At 46.9% G+C, this 27412-nt stretch overlaps 1 protein-coding gene across 3 annotated transcripts; it reads left to right on the plus strand.

The window, feature by feature from the left end:
• The first annotated feature begins 11485 nt into the window (after nucleotides 1-11485).
• Nucleotides 11486-27412, plus strand: LOC127344247 (uncharacterized). 3 transcript variants are annotated; one of them, XM_051370473.2, is made up of 16 exons: nucleotides 11486-11709; nucleotides 11828-11895; nucleotides 12335-12464; nucleotides 12797-13055; nucleotides 13137-13365; nucleotides 13445-13595; nucleotides 13696-13911; nucleotides 15007-15162; nucleotides 15264-15284; nucleotides 15366-15430; nucleotides 17292-17346; nucleotides 24829-25245; nucleotides 25323-25457; nucleotides 25571-25728; nucleotides 25925-25993; nucleotides 27223-27412. In XM_051370473.2, exons 1-16 carry the CDS (start codon nucleotides 11638-11640, stop codon nucleotides 27269-27271), a joined length of 2250 nt encoding a protein of 749 aa, XP_051226433.1. In that variant the 5' UTR covers nucleotides 11486-11637; the 3' UTR covers nucleotides 27272-27412. The 3 variants fall into 3 exon arrangements, with proteins under 3 accessions (XP_051226433.1, XP_051226434.1, XP_051226435.1); XM_051370474.2 differs by having other exon boundaries at nucleotides 11488-11709; nucleotides 11800-11895; XM_051370475.2 differs by lacking the exons at nucleotides 11486-11709; nucleotides 11828-11895 and having other exon boundaries at nucleotides 12332-12464; nucleotides 12742-13055.

Below are 27412 nucleotides of genomic sequence, written 5' to 3' on the forward strand. Positions count from 1 at the left end.
TTATGCTTTAGGAGTCTCTCAACATGCAATTGGAACTGAATAAACACATTAAACACATCAGCTTTTGTTTTCAGCAGGTAAAGCCATGTAAACACATTAAACTGACATAGTATTTATGACCACTGACTGAGGTTTGGGCAGGGCCCCATACATCAGAAAAAATAAGCTCTAATGGTGTAGTAACAACTCGAGATGAAGACACAAATGGTAACTGATGACTTTTGCCCTGTTGACAGGCATCACTGATGGCGTGTAACTCACACGTTCGTTGGGAACCCCAAGAGGAAGGTATGATGCGCACAGCAGCAAGTTTTCCCTCAGAAAGAAACCAAGGTTTATCGAACCAGGAGGAGCCAAGAAGCACGTTGAAGGTTGATGGCGGCGGGATGTAGTGCGGCGCAACACCAGAGATTCTGGCGCCAACGTGGAACCTGCACAACACAACCAAAGTACTTTGCCCCAACGAAACAGTGAGGTTGTCAATCTCACCGGCTTGCTGTAACAAAGGATTAACCGTATTGTGTGGAAGATGATTGTTTGCAGAAAACAGTAAAACAAGTATTGCAGTAGATTGTATTTCAGTATAGAGAATTGGACCGGGGTCCACAGTTCACTAGAGGTGTCTCTCCCATAAGATAAAAGCATGTTGGGTGAACAAATTACAGTTGGGCAATTGACAAATAAAGAGGGCATGACCATGCACATACATATCATGATGAGTATAGTGAGATTTAATTGGGCATTACGACAAAGTACATAGACCGCCATCCAACTGCATCTATGCCTAAAAAGTCCACCTTCAGGTTGTCATCCGAACCCCTTCCGGTATTAAGTTGCAAAGCAACAGACAATTGCATTAAGTATGGTGCGTAATGTAATCAATAACTACATCCTTAGACATAGCATCAATGTTTTATCCCTAGTGGCAACAGCACATCCGTAACCTTAGTGGTTCTTGTCACTCCTCCAGATTCACGGAGACATGAACCCACTATCGAGCATAAATACTCCCTCTTGGAGTTACTAGCATCAACTTGGCCAGAGCATCTACTAATAACGGAGAGCATGCAAGATCATAAACAACACATAGACAATAGATTGATAATCAACATAACATAGTATTCTCTATTCATCGGATCCCAACAAACGCAACATATAGAATTACAGATAGATGATCTTGATCATGTTAGGCAGCTCACAAGATCCGACAATGATAGCACAATGGGGAGAAGACAACCATCTAGCTACAGCTATGGACCCATAGTCCAGGGGTAGACTACTCACACATCACTCCGGAGGCGACCATGGCGGCGTAGAGTCCTCCGGGAGATGAATCCCCTCTCCGGCAGGGAGCCGGAGGCGATCTCCTGGATCCCCCGAGATGGGATCGGCGGCGGCGGCGTCTCAGTAAGGTTTTCCGTATCGTGGCTCTCGGTACTGGGGGTTTCGCGATGGAGGCTTTAAGTAGGCGGAAGGGCAAGTCAGGAGGCGGCACGAGGGCCCCACACCACAGGGCCGCGCGGCCAAGGGGGGGTCCGCGCCGCCCTAGGGTGCGGCCCCCTCGTGGCCCCTCTTCGTCTCCTCTTCGGACTTCTGGAAGCTTCGTGGCAAAATAGGACCCTGGGCGTTGATTTCGTCCAATTCTGAGAATATTTCGTTACTAGGATTTCTGAAACCAAAAACAGCAGAAAACAAAGAATCGGCACTTCGGCATCTTGTTAATAGGTTAGTTCCGTAAAATGCACGAATATGACATAAAGTGTGCATAAAACATGTAGATAACATCAATAATGTGGCATGGAACATAAGAAATTATCGATACGTCGGAGACGTATCAGCATCCCCAAGCTTAGTTCTGCTCGTCCCGAGCAGGTGTGAAACGATAACACGTATAATTTCGGAGTGACATGCCATCATAACCTTGATCATACTATTTGTAAAGCATATGTAGTGAATGCAGCGATCAAAACAATGTATATGACATGAATAAACAAGTGAATCATAAAGCAAAGACTTTTCATGAATAGCACTTCAAGACAAGCATCAATAAGTCTTGCATAAGAGTTAACTCATAAAGCAATAATTCATAGCAAAAGCATTGAAGCAACACAAAGGAAGATTAAGTTTCAGCGGTTGCTTTCAACTTGTAACATGTATATCTCATGGATATTGTCAACATAGAGTAATATAATAAGTGCAATATGCAAATATGTAGGAATCAATGCACAGTTCACACAAGTGTTTGCTTCTTGAGGTGGAGAGAAATAGGTGAACTGACTCAACATTGAAAGTAAAAGAATAGTCCTCCATAGAGGAAAAGCATCGATTGCTATATTTGTGCTAGAGCTTTGATTTTGAAAACATGAAACAATTTTGTCAACGGTAGTAATAAAGCATATGTATCATGTAAATTATATCTTACAAGTTGCAAGCCTCATGCATAGTATACTAATAGTGCCCGCACCTTGTCCTAATTAGCTTGGACTACCGGATCATCGCAATGCACATGTTTTAATCAAGTGTCACAAAGGGGTACCTCTATGCCGCCTGTACAAAGGTCTAAGGAGAAAGCTCGCATTGGATTTCTCGCTATTGATTATTCTCAACTTAGACATCCATACCGGGACAACATAGACAACAGATAATGGACTCCTCTTTTATGCATAAGCATGTAACAACAATTAATAATTTTCTCATATGAGATTGAGGATATATGTCCAAAACTGAAACTTCCACCATGGATCATGGCTTTAGTTAGCGGCCCAATGTTCTTCTCTAACAATATGCATGCTTAACCATAAGGTGGTAGATCGCTCTTACTTCAGACAAGACGAACATGCATAGCAACTCACATGATATTCAACAAAGAATAGTTGATGGCGTCCTTAAACATGGTTATCGCACAACAAGCAACTTAATAAGAGATAAAGTGCATAAGTACATATTCAATACCACAATAGTTTTTAAGCTATTTGTCCCATGAGCTATATATTGCAAAGGTGAAGAATGGAATTTTAAAGGTAGCACTCAAGCAATTTACTTTGGAATGGCGGAGAAATACCATGTAGTAGGTAGGTATGGTGGACACAAATGGCATAGTGGTTGGCTCAAGTATTTTGGATGCATGAGAAGTATTCCCTCTCGATACAAGGTTTAGGCTAGCAAGGTTATTTGAAACAAACACAAGGATGAACCGGTGCAGCAAAACTCACATAAAAGACATATTGTAAACATTATAAAACTCTACACCGTCTTCCTTGTTGTTCAAACTCAATACTAGAAATTATCTAGACCTTAGAGAAACCAAATATGCAAACCAAATTTTAGCATGCTCTATGTATTTCTTCATTAATGGGTGCAAAGTATATGATGCAAGAGCTTAAACATGAGCACAACAATTGCCAAGTATCACATTACCCAAGACATTAATAGCAATTACTACATGTATCATTTTCCAATTCCAACCATATAACAATTTAACGAAGAAGAAAGTTCGCCATGAATACTATGAGTAGAAACTAAGGACATACTTGTCCATATGCTACAGCGGAGCGTGTCTCTCTCCCACAAAGTGAATGCTAGGATCCATTTTATTCAAACAAAACAAAAAACAAAAACAAAAACAAACCGACGCTCCAAGCAAGGCACATAAGATGTGATGGAATAAAAATATAGTTTCAGGGGAGGAACCTGATAATGTTGTCGATGAAGAAGGGGATGCCTTGGGCATCCCCAAGCTTAGACGCTTGAGTCTTCTTGATATATGCTGGGGTGAACCACCGGGGCATCCCCAAGCTTAGAGCTTTCACTCTCCTTGATCATGTTGCATCATACTCCTCTCTTGATCCTTGAAAACTTCCTCCACACCAAACTCGAAACAACTCATTAGAGGGTTAGTGCACAATAAAAATTAACATATTCAGAGGTGACACAATCATTCTTAACACTTCTGGACATTGCATAAAGCTACTGGACATTAATGGATCAAAGAAATTCATCCAACATAGCAAAAGAGGCAATGCGAAATAAAAGGCAGAATCTGTCAAAACAGAACAGTTCGTATTGACGAATTTTAAAATGGCACCAGACTTGCTCAAATGAAAATGCCCAAATTGAATGAAAGTTGCGTACATATCTGAGGATCACTCACGTAAATTGGCTTAATTTTCTGAGTTACCTACAGAGAATTTAGCCCAGATTCGTGACAGAAAAGAAATCTGAAACTGCGCAGTAATCCAAATCTAGTATGAACTTTACTATCAAAGACTTTACTTGGCACAACAAAACACTAAACTAAGATAAGGAGAGGTTGCTACAGTAGTAAACAACTTCCAAGACTCAAATATAAAACAAAAATACTGTAGCAAAATAACACATGGGTTATCTCCCAAGAAGTTCTTTCTTTATAGCCATTAAGATGGGCTCAGCAGTTTTAATGATGCACTCGCAAGAAATAGTATTTGAAGCAAAAGAGAGCATCAAGAGGCAAATTCAAAACACATTTAAGTCTAAAATGCTTCCTATGCATAGGAATCTTGTAAATAAACAAGTTCATGAAGAGCAAAGTAACAAGCATAGGAAGATAAAACAAGTGTAGCTTCAAAAATTTCAGCACATAGAGAGGTGTTTTAGTAACATGAAAATTTCTACAACCATATTTTCCTCTCTCATAATAATTTTCAGTAGCATCATGAGCAAACTCAACAATGTATCACATAAAGCATTCTTATCATGAGTCTCATGCATAAAATTATTACTCTCCACGTAAGCATAATCAATTTTATTAGTTGTAGTGGAAGCAAATTCAACAAAGTGGCTATCATCATATATAGGAGGCATATTGTAATCATAAAAGAAAATTTTCTCCTCAATACTTGGGGGACTAAAAAGATCATGCTCATCAGAGCCAACTTCCCCAAGCTTAGAATTTTCCATAGCATTAGCAACAATGGTGTTCAAAGCATTCATAGTAATAACATTCCCATTAGCATGCATATAAAGTTCCATGGGTTTTTTAATTCTCTCTTCAAACACATCATGTCCTAATTCAAGATAAAGTTCATAAAGGTCTCTCATATTTTTGTTGTTTTCCATTATGCTTAACTAGTGAAATAAAAACATGCATGATATTAAGTAAAATAAATGCAAGTAACTAATTTTTTGTGTTTTTGATTTAGTGCAGCAAACAAAGTAGTAAATAAAACTAAGCAAGACAAAAACAAAGTAAAGAGATTGAGAAGTGGAGACTCCCCTTGCAGCGTGTCTTGATCTCCCCGGCAACGGCGCCAGAAAATATGCTTGATGGCGTGTAACTCACACGTTCGTTGGGAACCCCAAGAGGAAGGTATGACGCGCACAGCAGCAAGTTTTCCCTCAGAAAGAAACCAAGGTTTATCGAACCAGGAGGAGCCAAGAAGCACGTTGAAGGTTGATGGCGGCGGGATGTAGTGCGGCGCAACACCAGAGATTCCGGCGCCAACGTGGAACCTGCACAACACAACCAAAGTACTTTGCCCCAACGAAACAGTGAGGTTGTCAATCTCACCGGCTTGCTGTAACAAAGGATTAACCGTATTGTGTGGAAGATGATTGTTTGCAGAAAACAGTAAAACAAGTATTGCAGTAGATTGTATTTCAGTATAGAGAATTGGACCGGGGTCCACAGTTCACTAGAGGTGTCTCTCCCATAAGATAAAAGCATGTTGGGTGAACAAATTACAGTTGGGCAATTGACAAATAAAGAGGGCATGACCATGCACATACATATCATGATGACTATAGTGAGATTTAATTGGGCATTACGACAAAGTACATAGACCGCCATCCAACTGCATCTATGCCTAAAAAGTCCACCTTCAGGTTATCATCCGAACCCCTTCCGGTATTAAGTTGCAAAGCAACAGACAATTGCATTAAGTATGGTGCGTAATGTAATCAACAACTACATCCTTAGACATAGCATCAATGTTTTATCCCTAGTGGCAACAGCACATCCGTAACCTTAGTGGTTCTTGTCACTCCTCCAGATTCACGGAGACATGAACCCACTATCGAGCATAAATACTCCCTCTTGGAGTTACTAGCATCAACTTGGCCAGAGCATCTACTAATAACGGAGAGCATGCAAGATCATAAACAACACATAGACAATAGATTGATAATCAACATAACATAGTATTCTCTATTCATCGGATCCCAACAAACGCAACATATAGAATTACAGATAGATGATCTTGATCATGTTAGGCAGCTCACAAGATCCGACAATGATAGCACAATGGGGAGAAGACAACCATCTAGCTACAGCTATGGACCCATAGTCCAGGGGTAGACTACTCACACATCACTCCGGAGGCGACCATGGCGGCGTAGAATCCTCCGGGAGATGAATCCCCTCTCCGGCAGGGTGCCGGAGGCGATCTCCTGGATCCCCCGAGATGGGATCGGCGGCGGCGGCGTCTCAGTAAGGTTTTCCGTATCGTGGCTCTCGGTACTGGGGGTTTCGCGACGGAGGCTTTAAGTAGGCGGAAGGGCAAGTCAGGAGGCGGCACGAGGGCCCCACACCACAGGGCCGCGCGGCCAAGGGGGGGTCCGCGCCGCCCTAGGGTGTGGCCCCCTCGTGGCCCCTCTTCGTCTCCTCTTCGGACTTCTGGAAGCTTCGTGGCAAAATAGGACCCTGGGCGTTGATTTCGTCCAATTCCGAGAATATTTCGTTACTAGGATTTCTGAAACCAAAAACAGCAGAAAACAACAGAATCGGCACTTCGGCATCTTGTTAATAGGTTAGTTCCAGAAAATGCACGAATATGACATAAAGTGTGCATAAAACATGTAGATAACATCAATAATGTGGCATGGAACATAAGAAATTATCGATACGTCGGAGACGTATCAATCACAAACTGCTAAAGTTTTATTACTAGACGACATAGGAAGCGCATGTCGATGCAAAACATGGCTAACAATGGGGGACGCATGATGACCAAGCCGAGCATGCCAATGAGACGCCGATGTGCGAACAGTGCTGAAGACCTCCGGAAGGGATGGCGCCTCCAACGCGTACAGGCCCTGGTGGATGCGACCTCAAAGTAGAACCTCCCATGTGGCCCGATCCTTAACGAACAGATGAAAGGGGTGAAATTCACAAAACACATCATTGTCATAAGTAAACTTACGAACAGATAATAAGGGTCTAGTGACATGTGGAACACGAAGGACATTACGAAGATGAAGCCTACGGGAGGAACTAGACAGAAGTGAGGCCTGACCAACATGAGTAATGGGCATACCTGAACCATCAGCGGTGCGGACCTGTGCACGGCCGCGGTAGGGCTCCTGCGCATGGAGTCGGCCAGCCTCGTTGGTCATGTGATCAGTGGCCCCTGTGTCGAAGTACCAAGCGGGGTCGATCGGGTAGGACGGGGTGTACCCGCCTCCACCGTGAGAGGCAGCGCCAGGGTAGCCCGTGGAGCTCTGCTCGGCGATGGCAGCTTGCTTCTCATTGCCGCGTCCGTCGTTGCCGATGCCGAGAAAATCTCGTTTGAAGCGACGGTGGCAGCGAGAGGCGTAGTGACCATGGATGCCACAGAGCTGGCAGTCAACATTAGGGCGGCCACGACGGTCGGTGCGGGGCGGTGGTGATGGAGAGGGTGGACGACCACCACCTCCCATAGGCGGCGGAGCCGGCGGGCCGGCAGGAGGTCGAGGGGGACGATAGCCACCACCAGGGGCCCCACGGTAGGCAGCGTGGGCGTGCGGATCAGCCGCATGTAGCTCGGCATGACGGGCGTTGACACGCTGCTCAGTGGAGAGAAGGCGCGAGTAGAGGTCCCAAGGGGACATAGTCTCACGACCCCGCACCGCCTCGACCAGATTGTCATAGTCCTGGTCAAGACCATGAAGCACGAAGTCCGTGAACTCCGTGTCGCGTAGCGGCTGCCCAATAGCGGACAAAGTGTCAGCCAAGGTCTTGATCTTGTTGAAGTAGACATGCGCGGAGGAGTCAAGCTTTTTGCACTCATGAAGTTGTTGGCGAAGCGCGGAGGCACGAGCGGAGGAGTGGGCGGAGAAGCTGTCCGCCAGCGTGCCCCAGACGTCAAAGGACGTGGCGGCAAACACCACCAGACCGGCGACGCCCTCCGTCAAGGAGGACTGGAGCGCCGAGAGGATGGCCTGGTCCTGTGCGACCCAGATGCGGTACGCCGGGTTCTCAGCGGAGACCTGGGCGCCGGTGGCGGTGACCGCGGGGACGAGGCGAGGCGGGCACGGGTGGCTCCCATCGACGAAGCCTTCGAGATGACGACTGCGAAGGAGCGGCAGAATTTGCGCCCGCCAAAACAGGTAGTTGTCCTGTGTGAGACGCACCGTGATGAGGTGCGTGAGCTGGTAAGGACCAGTGCCCGGGCCATCAGCAGCCAGGGAAGGCGCAGGTACGGCGGGATGCACCGTAGTGGTGACGACGGGCGAGGCCATCGCATCGAGCGCAGCCAGGACGGTGTCGCGCGAAGCCGGGGGCGCCGCAGCGGGCGCAGCCAGGGCATTGTCGAGCGAAGCCGGGGGCGCCGACGGAAGCTGCGGTGGCGCGATCGGAGTCGGCGCGTAGGGCGGCGGCGTGGGGAAGAATCCCGAGGCAAACTGCGACGAGCCAAGGTAGAGAGGGCGCGACGTAGTAGACGCAGCCATCTGGCTCGCGTTGTGGCTGGCGGCGAGGATGGCCGCAAGTTGGGGCGGGATGAAGGGCGGCGGCGTGGTGGGAACCGCGGAGGCAGGCAGAGCAGCGGAAGAGGACGAGGAATCACCAGAGGAGCTCATGGCGATGATGATCGTGGCGGCGGCGCGGCAACCAAGATTGGCGGCGGCGGCGGCGGCCAAGGGTAGGGGCGGCGGCTAGGGTTTCGAAACCTAGTCTGATACCATGTTAAACAATGATTTGGTGGAAACTGGCTCAACGCATCTGGTGTGTGGCCTATCACTTTATATATAGGTACCAAGAGGTACAATACAGGTACAGATACAGTTGTACAAATATACAGTCTAACATTTGGTCAGTTCCCTGTCGATGAGACTTCATACGTTGTGCAGTTATTGGTCTCACTTCTGAACCTTCTGATGTGTTCGTCGAGCGAGCATAATGTTTAGCTCATATGAGTAACTTTTTTTTCTTCTATGGTGATGTCGGAAATACAATTGTTTCGCTGTGTATTAATTGGCAACTAGTTTTTGCTGTAGGCAGGCCAATTGCTGCATGCGTGTGTTGTTCTTTTGGCTGGCAGTACAATGTAGTTCAATTTAATTTCTGCAATAGTAATATTTGTGTTCTTTAATTCAGTTTCTGGAATAGTAGACACCTTTTATGTTTCATTTGGTTCGTTTGGGTGGGAGCGGAGGCAGCCTTTGTCTTATGTCCGCCCTCGACTGGTAGGTGCCCCTAACGCAGCCACCTTTTTTTTTTTTTTTTTTTTTTTTTTGCGAGGAAACGCAGCCACCTATTTGATCAGCGCCACCACTTTTTTTTTTTGACAACCTTGGCATTTGGCCAAATAGTCATAGAAATGAGTCAAACTAGAAATAAAATAGCAAATAAATTCAAACAAATATGTGACCCCAACAATTACTAGAGTACCATCAAACGGATCCCACATGGAACATAGTCTACAAACAATCACATAAACAACAAGATAAATAAATATTGAGTGATCAACTCATGGAGATCTTGGATCATCCTTTACCTTTACTGTAAGCACATCCTTCTATCTAGTGTCATGGTGGTCAACTCGACCGTCATGATCAAGTTATCCTTGAAGAGAAGTTTGAGCTCAACTTACTTGGCATTTGATATTGCAAAGAAGTCCAATTTCTTTTCCTTAGCTTCACCTCTTTGGCTCTTGATCTTGCATTGTCCTCATCAATCTCAAACTTTATCCTTCGCACATCGTAGTAGTTTCTCATGGCCTCTTTTTTGCCTCTTGCCTCGACGTTTCCTCTCATCCCTCTTATCGGCCAACAACTCCTTTTTTTTTATCTTACAAGTCCTGCAACGTCGTCGTCGACGACGAAATCACTGGACGTGAAGCCGGCCTTCTTCTCGAGCTAACTGACGACCTTGTCAAGGTCTGCATCCTTGACGTAATCACCGGGAGCGAACCCTGGCACCACCGTGTCCTCGATTTCCATCTTGACCCGCACCGGGGGAGGGGGGGGGGGGGGGGGGGGGGGGTCGACGGGGAGGTGGACGCGGAACGAGGGGGGAGGCGCCATGGCGGGAGAAGGTCTACTCCCGTCGGCAGAACATGGGCGGCGGCGAAAGCCCATACTTGGTCTAGCGGTACGAGCCCGGAGGCACGCCGCGTTAGAGCGCCTCTTCGCGGCCTCGTCCTTCTCGCCATCGTGGCCAGTCGAGCTCCCGCCGCATCCACCCCCACGACCGCTTGAGGAGCTAGTGGACACCATGGCGACGCGGGAGCCTCGGATCTGTTGTCGGGGCAGCATGATTGTGTCGTGATGTGTGCGAAGAAGATGACAGAATATTTGAGATATATTCTTACATGTTATAATCTACCGAATTATTACTTTTAACCGCAAAACTATTTACAACAAACTGCATCCATGTTTTACAGTTTGCTGTTTGTGCCTTTGTGGTACCTGCTAGGCTGCTATGCTCCAACCTATGGTTTTTAAGAGAGTAGTGACACCCCAAGCACATCAGAGTTCAAATCTTAAATTTAACATTTTAATATTTTTTTGTTAAAAGACGAAATATTTTTCAGTGGGAGATGATGTTTCCGTCGATAGCCGAGACATCCGTGGTGACTTCCTCAATAAAAAGATCCGTCAGATCACTTTTTTAAACTCGGTAGGTGCTTATTAAATAGAGTGTGCGTACGATTCATATGATGAGTGTATATCCGTCTACGTTTGTAATGTGTTTGGTGAAAAAAAAAATGCTCCAAGTTGTAACTCGTCTCGCGGAGATTTGCTGCTGGATGCGGCAGAGCATCTGGCCGCTGAGCCCACACGACACCGCTCCTCATCGCCAAGGCCCGAGGCCTCCGCAGGACGCGTGGCCACCTCGTTGCAAGCCGCGCCTGCTCAATGTCACACGTCCTTGATCCTCCACGCTCCTTCCTCTTCTCACTGCCAATGCCCTCCTTGGCTCCCTCCACCCGTGATCACCTGCACACATCCAGTGACCTGACCTCCCCTCCCTCCGATCAACACTCTCCTTTTGTTTTCCGCTTGTGTCCGATGGGATTTGGCTGTGAATGCGTCATGATATTGCGACCCTACGCCATGCTTCTTACTGTTCTTGATTGAACTGAATTTTAGTGAGATCGGTTGCACACAAGGTGTTCGTGGTATTGCCTAAGTGCTCAACTCTTCTTGATGGCTGATTTATTAGGCAAGTATCAGCGTTATCCAGGCGAATACTGATGATTTGCAAGAAGTTAATTCCTGAACCTCTTTTGGATGTCTCACTGTAGTTAAGCTGCTAATCAATTATTCGTTGGTGGGTCGCCATCAAAACTTTTGATTAACCGGTCAGCAAGTACTGTGATTCAGTCAAACTTCCTTCCTATTCCTCTACGCGTCTGAGTTGACCTGCGGGACAGCCTGCAGACCACAAGGATCGACTTCCACATGCTGAGCTTGCTAGCCGCTCATTCTGCTTCAGCTTCAGAAACTACGCTCCTCACTTCGGATCTCATCCAGGTTCGTGCTCTTGCGGTTCTCTTCGTTCCTATCAGTCCAGCACTGCTGGGAAGATGCATCATTTATACCGATCCCTGTAAGTCTTTGTAGGAAGACACTTAGGCTTTGTTTGCTTCAGATCTCTAAAGAGCTAAGACCACAGTCAGGAGTCCTGCTCTGCTCTTCTCTACTCCGCATCCATATCAGGTACCGCAGCTCCACATTGACTGAACTAAAATAAAACAGTGAGGAAGTAGGCAACGGTTCCAAAGTTGAACGGTGTGAGTAAACTCTTTTTCAGATGACAATAGTTGCTAAAAATTAAGGAAATATATTAATATAAATACGATACAAATTATGCCTCCCCTGCAACATCTTGATTTGTTCATGTAATACCCATTTGCAAATACGTTTTATTCCATGTTGATTTCTGCATGAAGTGAGCTGTTTGCCGCAGAATCACCAAAAAAATCATGTGACTAATCTAGCATACAGGTCCTTGTATTTTATTTGCTGCCGAGTTTTCCTGAAAGGATTTTGTGCAAGGTCAGCTAGGAGAAAATCAGTTAAATGGGCAAGAAACACTGTTCTACTTGTAACTTGGTATTTCTCTCCGCTAACTGTCTTCTACTCATTTTCCGACCAGAGAAAGGAATACAATGGACAACACAAGTGGTGCACCAACGCTTATGCCTCTACATTTATCAGAAGAAATTACAAATGATTTCTCCGACGATCAGAAAGTTGGTGCTGGTTCGTATGGAAGTGTTTACAAGGTATGTTTAAAACGTATGTATGGTTTATAGCCAATAGTACCATGTAGTCTTACATGATGGCGTCATACTTGTGCCTGGACGCTGATGTTCACAAGCCACAGTTGATTTGTCCCCTATCGTACTTCTTAGTTACTGCCTTGCATACTTGATCATGCCCTGTTGTGCTATTTTCTTTCCCATCACAAACAAGCTGCAATATACAACAATAGAGGATGTGGACCACTTCATATTCAAACATTACTAAGAATCCTGTTCTGGTTTATACATATTTCAACAGAGGATATTGGTTTTACAAAGGAGAAACTTAAACCATGGATACCGATATTGAACAGGGAGAGCATAAAAATGGGGAGACAATCGCTGTGAAGTTGCTTCATTACATTCCAGGACTTGATGATGAGCAATTTAAGAAGGAGTATCTCAACCTTGCAAGTCTCCAACACAAGAATATTGTGAGGTTAGTTGGCTATTGCCATGAAACTCGACGAGAAATCCTACCGTTTGATGGGAAAATGGTGTTTGCTGAGATGACCAAGAGAGCACTTTGTTTCGAGTATATGGAGAATGGAAGTCTTGACAAGTATCTTTCTGGTATGCTACATTAGGAGGTAGCAAGTTATGCATAATTCTTAACACAAATGTTTTGAGGATGCTCTTTGTTTATTGATGCAGATGAATTTACTGGACATGATTGGTGCACACGCTATGCAATAATAAATGGGATTTGCCAAGGATTGAAATACCTTCACGAGGAACTGCAATCTCCTATGTACCATTTGGATATAAAGCCAGCCAATGTATTGTTGGATGACAATATGGTTCCAAAACTTGCGGATTTTGGCTTGTCAAGGCTTTTCAGCGGAGGAAAAACACAAGTGACAAAAAGTGCTTTAGGAACACAGTAAGATTACTTCATGGAAACTGGATTTAATTTAACACGAAATGATGTAACACAGTAACACATCTGATGTATTGTGCAGTGGTTACGTCCCGCCGGAATACATTGATGCGGCTGTTATCTCAAATAAGTTCGACATATTCAGCTTAGGTGTTGTAATCATAAAGATAATGACCGGACCAACAGGCTACTTCAGAATTGATGAAATGTCTTCCCAACAATTCATAGAGCTTGTAAGAGAAAAGACTTTATTGAGAAAAACAATGTAGATTTCACCCATAAAGCTGCAATCTTGTTGGATATACTAATATGTTTTGTGTCAAAATATTGTAGGTACATGCGAACTGGACAAAAAGGCTCTATGAGACATCAGTGTATCTTTTGGATTCATATTTTGAACAAGTGAGGAGATGCATCGAAATAGCTTTAAGCTGTGTGGAAGCCGATCGATATAAAAGGCCGAGTATAGGCCTAATCGTCAGTAAGCTGAACGAGACAGAGACTATGATACAGTCTCCTGATAAGGACATACGGTCATCGATGTATAAGGTCTAATCACTAATTGCACAATTTATTTATTTTCTATGTTTATTTTCTTGTTTATTTTTACTTACTAAATAAAGTTGAACATACATGCATGTCTATGGTGACCAATCTTCAACTGGAGAGTAATAGTAGCCGATAACACATCCCATATAAATGCCCTCAATCAGAATCATTTTCCTTTTTATCATTCTCAGTATACCTCATTAGTTATTCTAATATACCCCAATACAATTACCACGAAAAAAATCACTGGGACCCTTTTTTTTGAATAAACAATTTTTACGTACAAAAATACGGTACATATGCAAATGGTATAAAGTATGTAGCCTAAAATGATTTTTTCGTAAAACTCACTTTGAGGTATCTAATATTTAATAATAAAATATATTACAATGATAAAGTGGTATAATATTTTTTTTATCTATGTGGTATATTTTAACGTGGGAGTACAGAGTCATTTTGTGGCACTAGATTCTCTCTATATATATATATCGAATCTAGTCTCATATTGCAATTTTGGATATACTTATATACATTTGCTAAGATTTAAAAAAAGCGATGTACATGAAAGAATTACAGGTGAGTCCATTTATTGATATTACTCCTCCTAAAGTATTGTATATATGCTACATAAATAGTCTTGTATACTGTATAGTTACTACAGATATATACTCCCCCTATGATAGGTACTGCCTCGATTAGATCAAACACATGTGGCTGTAACTATACCCGATAGTAGGAGAAAGCCTTATTATAGGTTGAAAACCGTCTTCCCATTTTGGGAAATAGTCATTCTTTATATAGGAAAAATATCACTGTGAGCCATAGTAGTTATTATTGACATATATTTAAAATGATAAGGGTGTAATCAATTCATCTATATGGTATATGAGGAGTGGGGGTACGTACTCCCAGGAGTATAAAACCATTATTTACGACTTTTGGGTAGACCAGGTATATTTATTTATCATTTTCTAAGATACTCGAATACAAAGTTACAAACTAGTTGAAAAACTGCAAGTAATTCATTTTTTTGGTAGCTAGATATTTTTATGAAAGTGTGCATACTTTAAATCTACAGAAGTTTATTTCTTGTAGATCTTCCATTGCATTTCCATCGAGAGTGAGTTGATGGATAACCCACTGAACAAATTAAGCTCGTACCCGCTGCATGTAAATGATAACAGAGGTAGGTCTCATAAGATAACACATTCGACCATTTGCAAGCCAGAGGATGATACAGCAACCTTTGAGGTCAGTTGGCCTTTTAGGCACTTGAACTTGACTCATTATCAGTTACATACGAGGATATTGTTTGATATTTCTTCCTTTGTTGCACGCATACTATCTGGGAGGCAATCCGACCGAAAATCATGGTAACATAAATTCATTTAAATTGATCTGGCTTTCATCTTGCTTATTTGTCATGAACTAATTTGCCGTCCGTACCAGTACAGATTATAGACTGCACGGAAGATTTGGGACTAGTGTGTACAACAGATGTTCACCCAACCGAGCCTTGGTATGTCTGATGCTTCCAGTGTTTAATTACTTTGCGTCAATTGCATGCGAGAATATTTCTGTTATTGAAAAGAGACTGATATATATGATACATTAGTTTGACAGGTCACTTGAGCTTCATTCTTATTTGTGACACTAATGTACACCTATTTTAGATGATTGGATCTTGGGTTGAAGTAAAATATTAGGAGTAGGTTTATTTGGTGTTTCATTGCAGTCTTAAAACTAAAACCTAGTTTAGCCCAACCTATAAAGGTTCCATGTTATCCAAAATAGCTAATCATTGTTTTAATGAGACGAGTTTTCTAGAACTTTGGGAAGTTCTACCTTTTCAATGAAATGAAACACAAAGGTCCTTCGCGTTTTCTCGAAAAAAAAGTTTTTTAGAACTTCAGTTCCAAACTATCGCCCTACTAATTGTAAGAGGAACACAACAAAAGTGCGCAAGCGCAAGCAATCAACACTTAGACAAATAACATACGTCTTTGGCCATGCGGCTTCAAACTTCTTACCGGTCCAATTTCTTCCCCTCCATTCCTATACGACCCACATCATTTACAACTGAAAAGAGGTCCCAAAATTGTTGGCTTGCGTCAAGTTTATTGGGTTCATATCAGTTCGCCTTCGGCATACTGGATCTCAGAGATCGAGTGATATATCGGATGATACTTAATTATGGAGAAAACATATCTGCATTTTCTTCATTGCCCTTGTTCATAACATGCCTTTTAGTACGAAACAATGGACAATGTTAGCTTGACCATCATAATTGAATGATTCCAAGTTTTTTTTCTCGTTAATTAAAGATAATACTTAGAACTTGTAAATGCCTAGTTTTATTCAGTTTTTGTAAAAAGAAACTTTAGTGTCTATGTATAAGTCTATATCGCTAGACATATATATTCAAATATCGGCCGTATCAGTCAATATATCTGTCTAAATCATCTAAATACATGCGGAACCAATATTTACATAATGATGTGTTTTACTTGTTTGATGGATATATCAGCTTAGTTTTAGAATCTTGGCTTGCATCCGACCTCCCCAAAGCCACAATAAAACATAATATTTTATCTCATATTTTGGAACATTACTAAAAAAATCGTCAGCGTGACCCTCTCCAATTGACGACGCCTCCAGCGTGCGCGAACTCTACAAGTGTGGGAAACAGAGGCGGTGAGAGAAAAGCTGGACTGAGCTTTGTATTTACGGAGGTAGGAGGATGGAGAAGGATGAGAACAGAGAGGATGTAAAAGAGAGCGAGACTTCGATTGGGTGGCCGGTCAATGGTTAGGTTGGATTCGAAGGGTAGACGAGGACGGGCTTGGGGTAGCCCAATAAAATAAATCATTTGTCACAACTTTCACTCAGATTCTCTTTTCATTATCACAAACAATACCAAAAGGCAGCGTGTGATAAACTTTGGTGGAAACTATTTTTCGTAATGCGGTTTTTGTAAACCGGCTGTGTTGTGCTTTTCCAATCATGGACGGATGTTTGATATTAATATCAGGACAACTTTTTAAAACCCATTTGACATATTTCTTTTTCTAGATGTTTTTTTTTTTCAATAACCTCCTAAGATGCATATTTCCTCAAGAATGGTCTAGAATCAGCTCTATCCTACATCGATGATCATTTAGATAAAAGTTTTCTAGTAATCCTCCTTTTTCAAATTGATGAATAGGCATCATGCGAAAATTAAGCTTGTATACTACTGTAAAGATGTTATGTCTCTGAAAGGTCATAATGTACCATTTAAACTTTGTTGTAATGGTAGTTAATACTACAAATATTAAATGAGGTTTTCAAATCGGTCTAGTTTTTTTTTTCCTTATTTAAGCATCCTCTTGTGTGTACAGGATTTTGGTTGGCCATGGGAATGGGTATGTCTCCATTTGGAACCATCAGACCCAGGTATGTAGCCTCATGGCTCCTGCGTGGTTCTGAGGTGCGGAGCCTGGAGCCCGCATGATGCAGTGTGTAACGAGAAAAAGATGCAATACAAAGTAGAATGTTGTTTGCTTACCTGTAAAGGTTTGTTTTTATGAGAGCGGTGGTTTGGTTTCTGAGTCTCTTGGAGCTTAGTATTTTTTTTTTTTCTCGAACACATGCCAAAGCATGCGTCATTATATATTAGAAGAAGCCGTCAAGAACACGGGAGCAAACCAAAGTACAAAAGGCAAGGGCCAACAGAAAGAGAAAAAACAACAAAAGAAAAGAACTATACAGGTTAACTTTGTTAACCTAAACAGATGGATCATCTGACAGAAGGTCAGGAGGTCTAGCATGTAAAGGCAAACGGCGCAGCGCAGAAGCACCAGCTAGCGACCAGGATTTGGCTTCCTCGAGAATGGTTTGGACGACGTGCTGCCTGTTGGGTGAAACATTGTTGAAGATGGCGTCATTTCGTGTTCTCCACAGATTCCACATGGTGAGTATGACGATGGACTTTGCTCCTTTTTGAGAGTCAGAACGGGCATTGGCAGTGGCCGTCGCAAACCAGTCCTTGAACTCTGCTGTTTGGTTTGGCATGCAGGTTTGGAGGTTGAGGCCAGTGCAAATGTCGAACCAAACCTGTTGGGAGAAGGAGCATTGAACCATGAGGTGTGCTATAGACTCGGAGCCTTGATCGCAGAGGGCACAAGTATCGTCAGTGGTGAGGCCGTGTCTCTGTCTTCGCTGATTGGTCCAACATCTGTCCAGGGACGCCAACCAAGCGAAAATTTTGCACTTGAGGGGGGCCCAGCACGTCCAAATGGCATCATAGTGGGGTGAGGTGACCGTTCCTTCGAAGAGAGCTCTATAAGCAGATTTGGATGAGTAGTCCCCGGATTCGGTCAAGTGCCAAATCAAGGTGTCCGGGGTGTCGGGAGAGAGCTGTGTGGACTGAAGAATGTCGACCAAATGCGAAACTGGATGATCCCGTCGGCGAGAGAGCAGCGACGATGTCCTGGATCCAAGCGTTGCCGGGAAGTGCCGTGGCCTTGTCCTTGTATTCTTGGCACGTGTTTTGACAAAGCAATCAGGACCTCGGGAGCAATGTCGGCGATGCAATGTTTGTCAATCCACCTATCAGACCAGAACAGGGCCGTCTCACCGCTGCCGAGGTGGATGTGGGAAGCAGCATGAACTAAGGCGTTGATGTGCTTGTTGGTCTGGATAGGGAAGTTAACCCAGGGCTTCTCAGTGTTTGATCGACGGAGCCAAAGCCACCTAGCTCGAGAGCCCAACTCATGCGCTTGATATCCTGGAACGCCGAGGCCTCCGAGGTCTGTAGGACGACAGACATCGCTCCACGCCACGGCGCAAGAACCACCACCGTCGAACGACCATTAGCCCGGAAGAAAGTGCGGCGGCATTTGATGATAGCTTCGGAAATCGCCGTAGGCAGGTCGATGGCCGCATGATGTGTATGGGGGTTGATGCAAGGACAGATTTGATGAGCACCAACCTATCGCCCTTGGAGAGGAGACCAGCGCGCCCGACTGCGAGTTTGCCGTGCAGGTTATCAATGAGGGGCTGTAAATCCCGGGCCCGAAGCTTCCGGATGGAAAGGGGAACACCAAGGTAGGGTATGGGGAAATCCTTGACCGGGCGGAGCAGTCTTGAGCAATGATCTGCCGTTCCTCGGCGCTGCAGCGAATAGGCGTGGCAGAACTCTTAAGGAAATTAGTGTGAAGCCCAGTAGCTGTGCCAAAAATCTGCAGGAGATCTCGGAAGGTTGCACAGTCAGAGATGGAAGGCTTGATGAAGACGACCGTATCATCGGCGTATAGAGAGGTACGACAGGCGCCACGGCTGCCAGGGAGCGCAGACAGCAGCCCCAGGCGAGCAGCGAAATCGACTATCAGGTGGAAAATCTCCATCACTAGCACGAAGAGCATGGGGGACAGGGGGTCACCTTGTCGAACCCCCCTGTGATGGTAAATCTCATCTCCGAGCACTGAATTGACGAGAATCCGCGTGGATGCAGTGGATAATAGCAGGCACACCAGATTGATCCAAATCTGCCCAAAACCTAGATGTTGTAGGAGCTCAATGATGAATGGCCAGGAGACCGTGTCGAAGGCTCGGGCGATGTCGAGTTTGAGGAGGACAGTGGGTGCTTTGGCGCGGTGGAACGACTTGGCAAGCTGCTGTACCAGCATGAAATTGTCATGAATGGCTCTGCCTTTGATGAAAGCTGATTGGTTCGCAGAGACGAGCGTTGGTAGCACAGGGGCAAGCCGCCTGGACATGGTCTTGGCGATTAGCTTAGCCACGCAGTGGACGAGACTGATTGGCCTGTAGTCGTTGAGAGGAAGCTTCTTGCGTCTTGGGTAGAAGCGTTATGCGGGCCCTTTTGAGATTAGCGAAGCGAAGAGATCGGCCAAGGCGAACAGCCATGAAGACGTTCATCAAATCGACCTTGATCGTACCCCAACAGGCTTTGAGGAAGGAACCGGTGAACCCATCGGGGCCGGGCGATCTGTCCCCGAGCAAGTCCTTGATGGCGGCCCAAACCTCCTCCTCGTCGAATTCATCGTCCGGGGAGGCAAGATCATGCGTAGGAACTCCAATGGCGTGAAAGTTGATCGTGAATTCACGGTCAGGAGGTGCACCGAATAGTTGCTCGTAGTGATCAGCAAAAGCTTGCTCTATGCGCTCTTGATCGATCAAAAGCTCGTTGTTGTGAATAATCTGAGGGATGTAGTTTTTCCGTCGACGATGGTTGGTGTGTAAGTGGAAAAACTTGGTATTGGCTTCCCCTTCTCTGAGCCAAAGGATACGAGATCGCTGACGGGCAATGGTTCGTTGCGAGAACAGAGCCCCGGATATTTTCTTTTCGGTTCCCGGAACCAGGCTTCCGGGGGCTAAGCGACGATCTTCTGGGCCGTATCGAAGCGCAGAATAAGTTCCTTGGCCCATTCGATTTGCGGCTGATGTTGCCCACCTTCCTATCACTCCAGGATTTCAGCCTCCGGCCCAGTGCGCAGTTTATGATCAAGAATGGTGATGGGATTACCATGCGCCGGTTCCTCCCAAGCGGCTAGAACGGTGTCATGAAAGCCAGGGATCCGGGGCCGAAGGACTCGAAGTGGAAGCGTACGTGTTGTGGGGAGGATAGCTCGGTGTGCAAGACGAGGGGGCAATGGTCACTCATAAGAGTGGCGGTGCAAGGTAAGGAAGCAATTGGGGTGGCCGGTCTCCCAATCAACGGTCTGAAGACACGGTCCCGGACGCTCGAGGGTTGGAGTAGCACGCTCGTTGGACTAAGTGTAACGACGACCATGAAGAGGAAGCTCGCGGAGCTCGAGATCATCAAGAGCACGACGAAAACGTCCCATGACACGGCGGGAGACGTTAGAATTGTTCTTGTCGCAGGCCTGGTAGATCATGTTGAAGTCGCCCATCACAATCCAGGCCCCATTGTGAGAAGCACGAATATCACGCAGCTCGTCAAGGAACTCAACCTGCTCGTCATCGAGAATGAGGCCCATACACGGTGGTAAGCCACCAGGAGGCTGGAGCCATTAGTGAAGCGGGAAGTGACAGAGAATCTGCGAATGTCATGGTCAGATCCGGAGACGTCGTCAGGTTTCCAAGCAAGGAGGATACCACCGCGGGTACCAGAGGCCGGCAAGTAGACGAAATCCAGGAATGCATTACCCAGAGTTTGCATTACAATGGTAAGGGAGATGTGCGCAAGTTTAGTTTCCTGTAGGCAGACAATGGAAGCCCCTGCGGACTGAACCATGTTACGTACACCAGAGCGACGACCAAGGGCGTTGAGCCCCCTAGGATTCCAGTTAACGACCAAGACGGGTTGAGCTACCATTTATCTGCGCGAGCGACCAGTAACGACCAGAGGATTGTTGGCGGCAGAAGTTTGCGCCGCGAGCTCATCGTCGGATGGCAAATCCCAGCCATACGAGAGATGCCAAGGCAGCGATCTGATTACGCCCCATGATTCTCTGAATTGCTGCTCATATCGAGCCAAGGCAGCTGGCGAAGGCGCGGCCCTGTCATCGTCTTCAACGCAGATACCAAGCTTCAGAAGAATGGCTTTAGTGCAGCTACGGGAGGGCCCTTCCGTTCGAGCAGCGCCACGGGCCTGGACCCTTTTGCTGCGTCGTGGGATGAAGTTGTCAGGAATGACCTTACGCCTGGTTTTTTGGACAGTAGGCCGTGGCAGCAAGTGCTTTGCAGGAGAGGTCAACATTTTGAGCTTAGCTGCCCGGGAGCAATGGTCGGCAGAAGGAGTGGGGGTGGGAGAATCCGGCGTTGATGGATTCCTGGATTGGCGACTGTAGACCGTCCGGGAGGGGCTGCCGAAGTGCGAGGTGGCGCCGGGCCGGAGTTGGCGTTGGTGCGGCGAGAGCTGCTTGTCCTCAAGGGCGGAGGGTGGGGCCGCAGGCGAGCGGGTGGGTCCGGCGGTGCAGACTCGGGGATGACCATGTCAAGGATCGGTGCGTGGGTGGAAGACGTCTCGGGGAGGTGTCCCGGCGAGGAAGCGGAGGTGGGCCTGCGGCAGTTTCAGTGATGGGAGACGGGCCGACAGCAGTAGAGAGAAGGACAGAACCAACGAGGAACTGGACAGGAGGTGGATCTGGATGGGGATCAGAGCAGCAAAGAGTCGTTGTGTCTTGTGGCAGCAGAGGCGGTTGCATGTTTTGGTGATGGGTGGCAGGCATGGAGTGGTTGGTGGTGGGTGTAGGCGGGCTGGTGGTGTGCTGGCTAAGCATGGGATCTGCCAGACTCAGGGGTGGAGGATCGACGTGGCTAGCTGCGGGCGGCTCGTTTGAAATTGCTGCGGCTTCGCGCGCTGCAGCCGATGTCGAGCCAACGCTTTTGACCACCCATCTTTGCGAGAGATTTGTCGGGCGGCGACGGGTGGCCGTTGTCCTTTCCGGCCCTTTTGCCACGGCGGCGCCGCCGCGGAGAGAGGAGCTGTGCTGGAAGCCGGAGCAGCCGAAAGCGGCCGAGCTCGCCGCCGGCGGCCTCGACGAGGGGGCAGAAGAAGACCCGGAGGAGGCGGATGATGAGATGTCGATGACTTGCCGGTGCCGCGGCTGGCCTTGAAAGCGAGAGGAGGGCGGAGGTGCGCCATTGCCGTCACGACCATGATCAGGGAGGTTCACCGAACGACCATTGCTGTGGCTGGAGTCATACTGCCGCCTCGAGTCGTGTCTGGACCAGCGGTCGCCGCGGTTGCTGGAAGGCGACGGTGAAGGAGAAGGAGGCGGCCCGGAGGAAACACGCGTGACCTCGCGGACCTTGATGGATATGTTGTAGGCCAGCATATGGAGCTGGGTGTCGTCACCGGCGGCGTTGGGAGATGGCTCTTCCACGAAGAGGACGGAAGAGAAGGGGATCGTGGTGGGATCCAGCGTCCAGACAGCCACACGAAACTTGGATCGGTCCGAGCGATCCGTGAGGATGCGCTCGTAGACAGAGCATGGTGCCGGGATGGAGCTGGCGGTGCCCAAGCAAGAAGCGTTCGGTGGTATGCCGTAGATGTCGACGACCGCCCTGTAGTGGCAGACGCAGGCCTGAGCGTGGGCGAGGCGAGTCCAAGGCTTGATGGTGCATTTAAACGTCGGAGCAGAGAGAACGCCGGCGACGGCGAGGGTGCGGTTCCGGTCGTCGTTGTTGGAGAAGTGAACAAGAAAATCCTCGGGAGCATAGTCGTAGATGTCGAAGGAGCCCGGCGCGATGCTGAACCTGGCCGAGATGAACTCAGCGAGCTGGGCCGAGAGACCGCCGGCCGAGAGCCGACGATCATGACGGTCACCGCGTCCGCAAGAGCGCTCTCCGCCTCCGAGATAGTAGGGGAGCGGCGGATGTAGCAGAGCGTGCGCTCAGGCCGATGCTGCATGAGTTCCTCGAGGCTGGGAGGTGAAAGTTGCGCGGCGACGCCCGCGGCAGGGGCAGTAGCAGAGACGACCTGGTTGTTGGCGGGGGGGGCTGCCGGTGCAGCCCGTCTGGACACGGGGGGGTCCCGGTTGTCCAAAGCAGGGGTGCGGGCGCGGCCGCTGTCGTGGGGCTGGCGCGCAAGGATGGTGGTGGGCGGCGCCGGCGCCGACCTAGGAGCCTGCCGAGGAGGCGGTGGCGGAGGAGAGCTCGCCCTACGACGTTGTGCCGGCCTTGGGTCCTCGACGGCAGGAGGGGAATGTTGTCGCGTGCGAGCGCGACGTCGGCGGCGCGGTGCCCTTCCTCATGGCATCGGAGGCATCTACCGGGATACCAGCATTCGACGGCCTTGTGACCCGGGCGACAACGGTTGAAGCGAGAGGCCCCAAAGATCTGCCGGCACCGGCCGGCGAGCGGGCGGCGGCGGCGGAGGTGGAGGTGGTGGCGAGGCGAACGCCGGTTTCGCCGGCGATAGAGACGACCGTGAGGTTGCACGAACCCGTCAGCGTCCGCGTCCACACGGGGAGCGGCGGAGCGGGGAGACGCAGGCAGGTGTCTGGAGAGGCGGTGAGGGACGCGCCTCTCGAGGGCCCGGCGGCCGCGGCGCGCGCGCGCAGGACGGCGGGGCGGAGACGGCTCCGGCACGGGGAAGCGGACCGGGGAGGCGTGGAAGCGGCGACCAGGTTGGGGCAGAGGCTGCTCCGCCGTCGCCGCCGGCGAGACCGGAGAGGCGGGAGACGCGAGAGCACGCTGCACGGCGGTGGTGAAGGAGTTGTCGGAGGAGGAGTCCGAAGAGAGCGGGCTGTCCAGATCGCCAAGCCAGCGCCTTTCCTCCGTCCCTGCCGTCGCCGGAGTGTTGGCTGGCGTGTCAGAGACGTGGGAAGGGGTGGGGGAGGCCATGGGAGGCTTGCCGGAGGCCGGCGGCGACGACGGCGGCGCTAGGTCAAGGGGTGGTAGGTGGGAGGAGGGAGGTGGGAGGAGCCATTCTCCATATGATTACCTCTCGATATGTACTCAAAGTGCGCCCGTTTTAGCTTAGTATTTTAAAAAACACTCTTACATTTTTGGAGTTTTAGTCCTGTAAATTTTTATTAATAATATGTACATTTGTGCACTAAAAAACATATTCGTTGATTTTTATATAAGTAAATGTTAAACAACCCGTTATAAATTCAAGTATTATTTTTTATGCCCGCAAATTTACATATTTCTTCATAAAAGTTTACAGGTAAGTAGGTACCACCTATAAGTATAAAAACCATAAATTTTTGAAACTCCAATTTTTTCCTGATTTCTCTTTCAAACAATAGAGCTTCGAGTTTTCCATTTTTCCTTTTGCGAAATTGGTACACAACCATTTTTGTTAGGAAGTTTTAAACCAAAGCCCTACAGTGGAAAGAATAGATACACACCTTGACTAGTTCAATACAAAAATACATGACACACTTATAGAGCACAAATCCTATTGTTGAGCTTCCATCATAATTTTTCGCTTGTAAGCAGGGAAGATTGATGACATTTGACATCCTGAACAAGCCAAGTCTTGTAGTATCTGCAGTTAGATTCATCACGAGCATGTACAAGATTCTATTATGTGCAGTTAGATTCATCGCACAAAAGCAGTGGTTTGTTGCCGGTGATTATGAGGGGCACATCCACGTGTATACATATGCGACAAAGTACAAGCTGAGAAAATTCCAAGCTCATGAGAACATGATCAATTCACTGGCTGTTCACCCAACTGATCCATTTGTCCTATCATCGTCGAACGATAACTTGATCAAACTATGGAACTGGGAGAATGGCTGGGAGTGCATTAGGACATTCCAAGCACACTCCAAATGGGTTGAGTCAGTGAAGTTTAACCCGCTGGCTACAAGCAACACTTTTGCTAGTGCTTCCAGGGACGGCACAATAAAGGTTGATTAGTGGAGCTATCACGTTTTGTGTTGAAAGGTTTTTCGTTCCACCTTTTCTAATCAATGGAAGATTCACAGATCTGGAGCATATTTTCAGACACTCCTATTACCACGTTGGAGTGCGGGATGGCTGAACTGACGTCGGTTCATTATTTCGTCGTTCATGGTAATCAGGAGTTTATTGTTGCAGGATCTGCCTCTGGGACTGCATGTGTAAGCCAACTTCATTATTCAACAATATCGGATGCAGATATAGCGAAAAACAATAATATCGCATAACATAGTGTTCTAATATCTCGATCTCCTTCATCCTTTTTATTTACCAGATCTGGGATTTGGGGATGGAGACATGTATTCGGAACGTCAATGGACTCCAAGAAAAATGGTGCACTGTTGCTGTTGTCAATTGCCTTCCAAGACATCCGATTTTGGTTACAGTTTCGCAAGACCACACTGTTTCTTTCTGCAACTCCAATACCCACAGGTAATGTACAATCTTGAAAAAAAAATCCTTCATATTGATTTGAAAACAGCCAGTTCTCAACCATGTGGGAATGGCTGCTTTCAAGTCATTTTTATGCCACCACCGTGATACCGCACTGAGCACTGTTCTTTCTCAGCAATTAGACTAAATGATGAAAAAAATATAGCAAATAACATCATGCTTTTCATTTTTGCAGATACAAGAACATTGTTGACTTCAGTCTGGGACGTATTATGGATTTTGCATACACCAAGGTCACAAGAAGGTAAAAAAAAAAATATCGTGGCTCCGTTGTAGTTAAACCCTGTATCTGTTTTGTTTTCTAGCTTCTTTTTTCAATACGTGAGGATTGCCCGGATTGAATTTTGCTTAACTCTGAGAGAAAACAAAGTTCCAATTATACCCAAGAAAAGATAGCTTTGAAAGTTAGTAAGTGTATCTTCCAAAACTGTAAGAGCATCTCTAATAGAGCGTAAAAGTCCAAACCGAAAAACTCGAGTTCAGTCTTCCGAAAACATGTTTACGGGTCGCAAAACGGCTGGCGCAGAACAGACCCCGTAAACTGAAACTGAAAAACGGAATATTCCAAAAGTTATCATCTTCTTCACAAGAACTGTCCCGACGCTGCCTAGATCTCCCCGGGCAGGCGGCTGTGCCCCGGGCTGCAGCCGCGAGCTTGGAGGACGGCCGCGCACGAAAGAGCCGAGCGCGGATGGAGCTGGGTAGACTCTATGCACAGCAATCATTAAACTTAAATACTAATATCACCATGATTGCTTGCTCAGCCCGCGCGGACGGAGCCGGGGCATGCTAGCTCTTGCCCAATTAAATTCCAATACTAATCAATCGAGGCCAGCTCTTGCCCAATTAGACTCCAATACTAATCAATGTTGCTGCTTGGCCGCGCTGCGCGCTGCTGTTGCTTGCTCCGCCCGCGTCTTGCTGCTTGGCCGCGCTGCTAGCTGCTGACGCGCCGCCTGCTGTGTCCGTCCGCCGCGTGCGCCGCCTGCAGCCACGAGATTGGTCAGCGATGCATAATTTTAACACAGCAGCTAGAAATCGCCGGCTGGAGGTGGTTGTACGGACGGCAGCGCTAGAGGAGCAGTGAGAAATCCGTTCAGTTTTGGGCGTGTAAACTGTCTTTGGGTCTGCATTAGTAGGGGTCGAGTGTTAAACTTTTCGGGCCTTCGAAAAAGTTTTTCGGGCCAGACAGCGAGTTCAGTGTCTGTTCTGCGCACGTTTCGGCCCGAACCCGTAAATTTGCCGGAAAAGTTCAGTTCCGGCGGGATTTACGGGATCTGTTAGAGATGCTCTAACGCCGAAGTGGCGGAATACGTATCCTTGAGGGGCACTATATACTTCTTGCCCTGCAATAAAGGGAAAAACCAAGCAGTTGACATGTTTTGTTTTGTCTTCACCCTTTTATATGTTATACATAGAGAACTACATTTTCAATAATTCAAAACTTCTTACAAGAGCATCATATGTATGTAGCCTCGTCGTCGCAGGAGAACGCGGAATTGCACTGATGGAGATCAGTTAGCCTAGCTCAATGATCTCTCTAGCAAACAAGGAAAATCGAAGGAATACAGATCATGAATTGTATGAGGCTAAATTGGCAGTTAAAGGATGCCAGATAGAGAATTGACTTTGGTGAACTTTGATGTACTTCGGTGTTAACTCT

This window comes from Lolium perenne, chromosome 3 (assembly GCF_019359855.2).
Source record: "Lolium perenne isolate Kyuss_39 chromosome 3, Kyuss_2.0, whole genome shotgun sequence".
NCBI classification, from domain to species: Eukaryota; Viridiplantae; Streptophyta; class Magnoliopsida; order Poales; family Poaceae; genus Lolium; species Lolium perenne.